Source organism: Phalaenopsis equestris, unplaced genomic scaffold, assembly GCF_001263595.1.
Source record: "Phalaenopsis equestris unplaced genomic scaffold, ASM126359v1 Scaffold196521, whole genome shotgun sequence".
In the NCBI taxonomy this organism is placed as follows: Eukaryota; Viridiplantae; Streptophyta; class Magnoliopsida; order Asparagales; family Orchidaceae; genus Phalaenopsis; species Phalaenopsis equestris.
In genome coordinates, this window is record NW_018216470.1 from 590 (window position 1) to 1,559 (window position 970).

The 970-nt window shown below is 46.0% G+C and overlaps 1 protein-coding gene across 1 annotated transcript; it reads left to right on the forward strand.

Moving 5' to 3' along the window:
• Positions 1-263: 263 nt before the first annotated feature.
• Positions 264-962, forward strand: LOC110035168 (ethylene-responsive transcription factor ERF071-like; the record flags this gene model as incomplete). Its single annotated transcript, XM_020739409.1, is given in 2 exon segments — positions 264-520; positions 599-962. Coding segments are annotated over 2 exon segments (497 nt in total), but the record flags the coding sequence as incomplete, so codon positions are not given.
• Between the last annotated feature and the right edge of the window lie 8 nt (positions 963-970).

The window sequence follows — 970 nt, forward strand, 5'->3', positions numbered from 1 at the left end:
TAATATTAAAATTTTAATATTTAATTGTATAATATTTTAGTGCCATAATCAAATTTAAAGTTATATTTGAAACCATATTTACCTCAAAAATTAAATACTAATAATATTTTTATATTATCTCAAAACCTTAAGCATTATTTAAATAAATACTAAAAATTATTCATTCGATATATAAAATCAAAAAATTAAAATTATTTGAAAAAACCCAAGGCCGAATAAAAGGTTAACCCCACAAAGCTCTCTATAAAAGGTAACCAGAGGAACAAGCTTTCTCCAACCGGTGGGCATTCCACTGCTACCATATCTGTGTGCGTGCATTACCGCTTTCCGCCTCTTCTCAAATCCTTCTTTCCCGCACAATCTTCGCCGGTACGGTGATCTCAGAAAATGTGCGGCGGTTCCGTCATCTCCGATCTAATCCCCTTCACCTCCGGCCAGAATCTTTCCCGCCGGAACCCCACGCCTCCCGAAAACCCCAAATCCGCCGATTCCAAGGACTCCAATCCCGCACTCTCCTTAGGTTTTCTTACCTCTTTTTATTTCTAATCGCATTTTGCGAAGCTTTTTAATGATTGTACTTTACTTGCTATCTGAATAGATGAGACGAAGAAGAAGGTTCGAAAGAACATTTACCGCGGGATTCGGCGTCGCCCGTGGGGAAAATGGGCGGCGGAGATCCGCGATCCGAGAAAGGGTGTTAGGGTTTGGCTCGGAACTTTCAGTACGCCTGAGGACGCTGCCCGAGCTTACGATGTCGCCGCGCGCGAGATCCGCGGTAGCAAAGCGAAGCTCAACTTCCCCGATGAAGTTCCCGGCGGCGATGTCCCAAAGAAGCGGCGAGTCACGCCGGAAAGCGGGTGCGGGTCGCCGGCTACTACGGAGGTGTTGAAGGAGCGGATTTCGAGCTTGGAAACGTTTTTGGGGCTGGAGCATGAGGTAGGGCAGGTGCAGGAGGCCGGCGAGTCGGGCG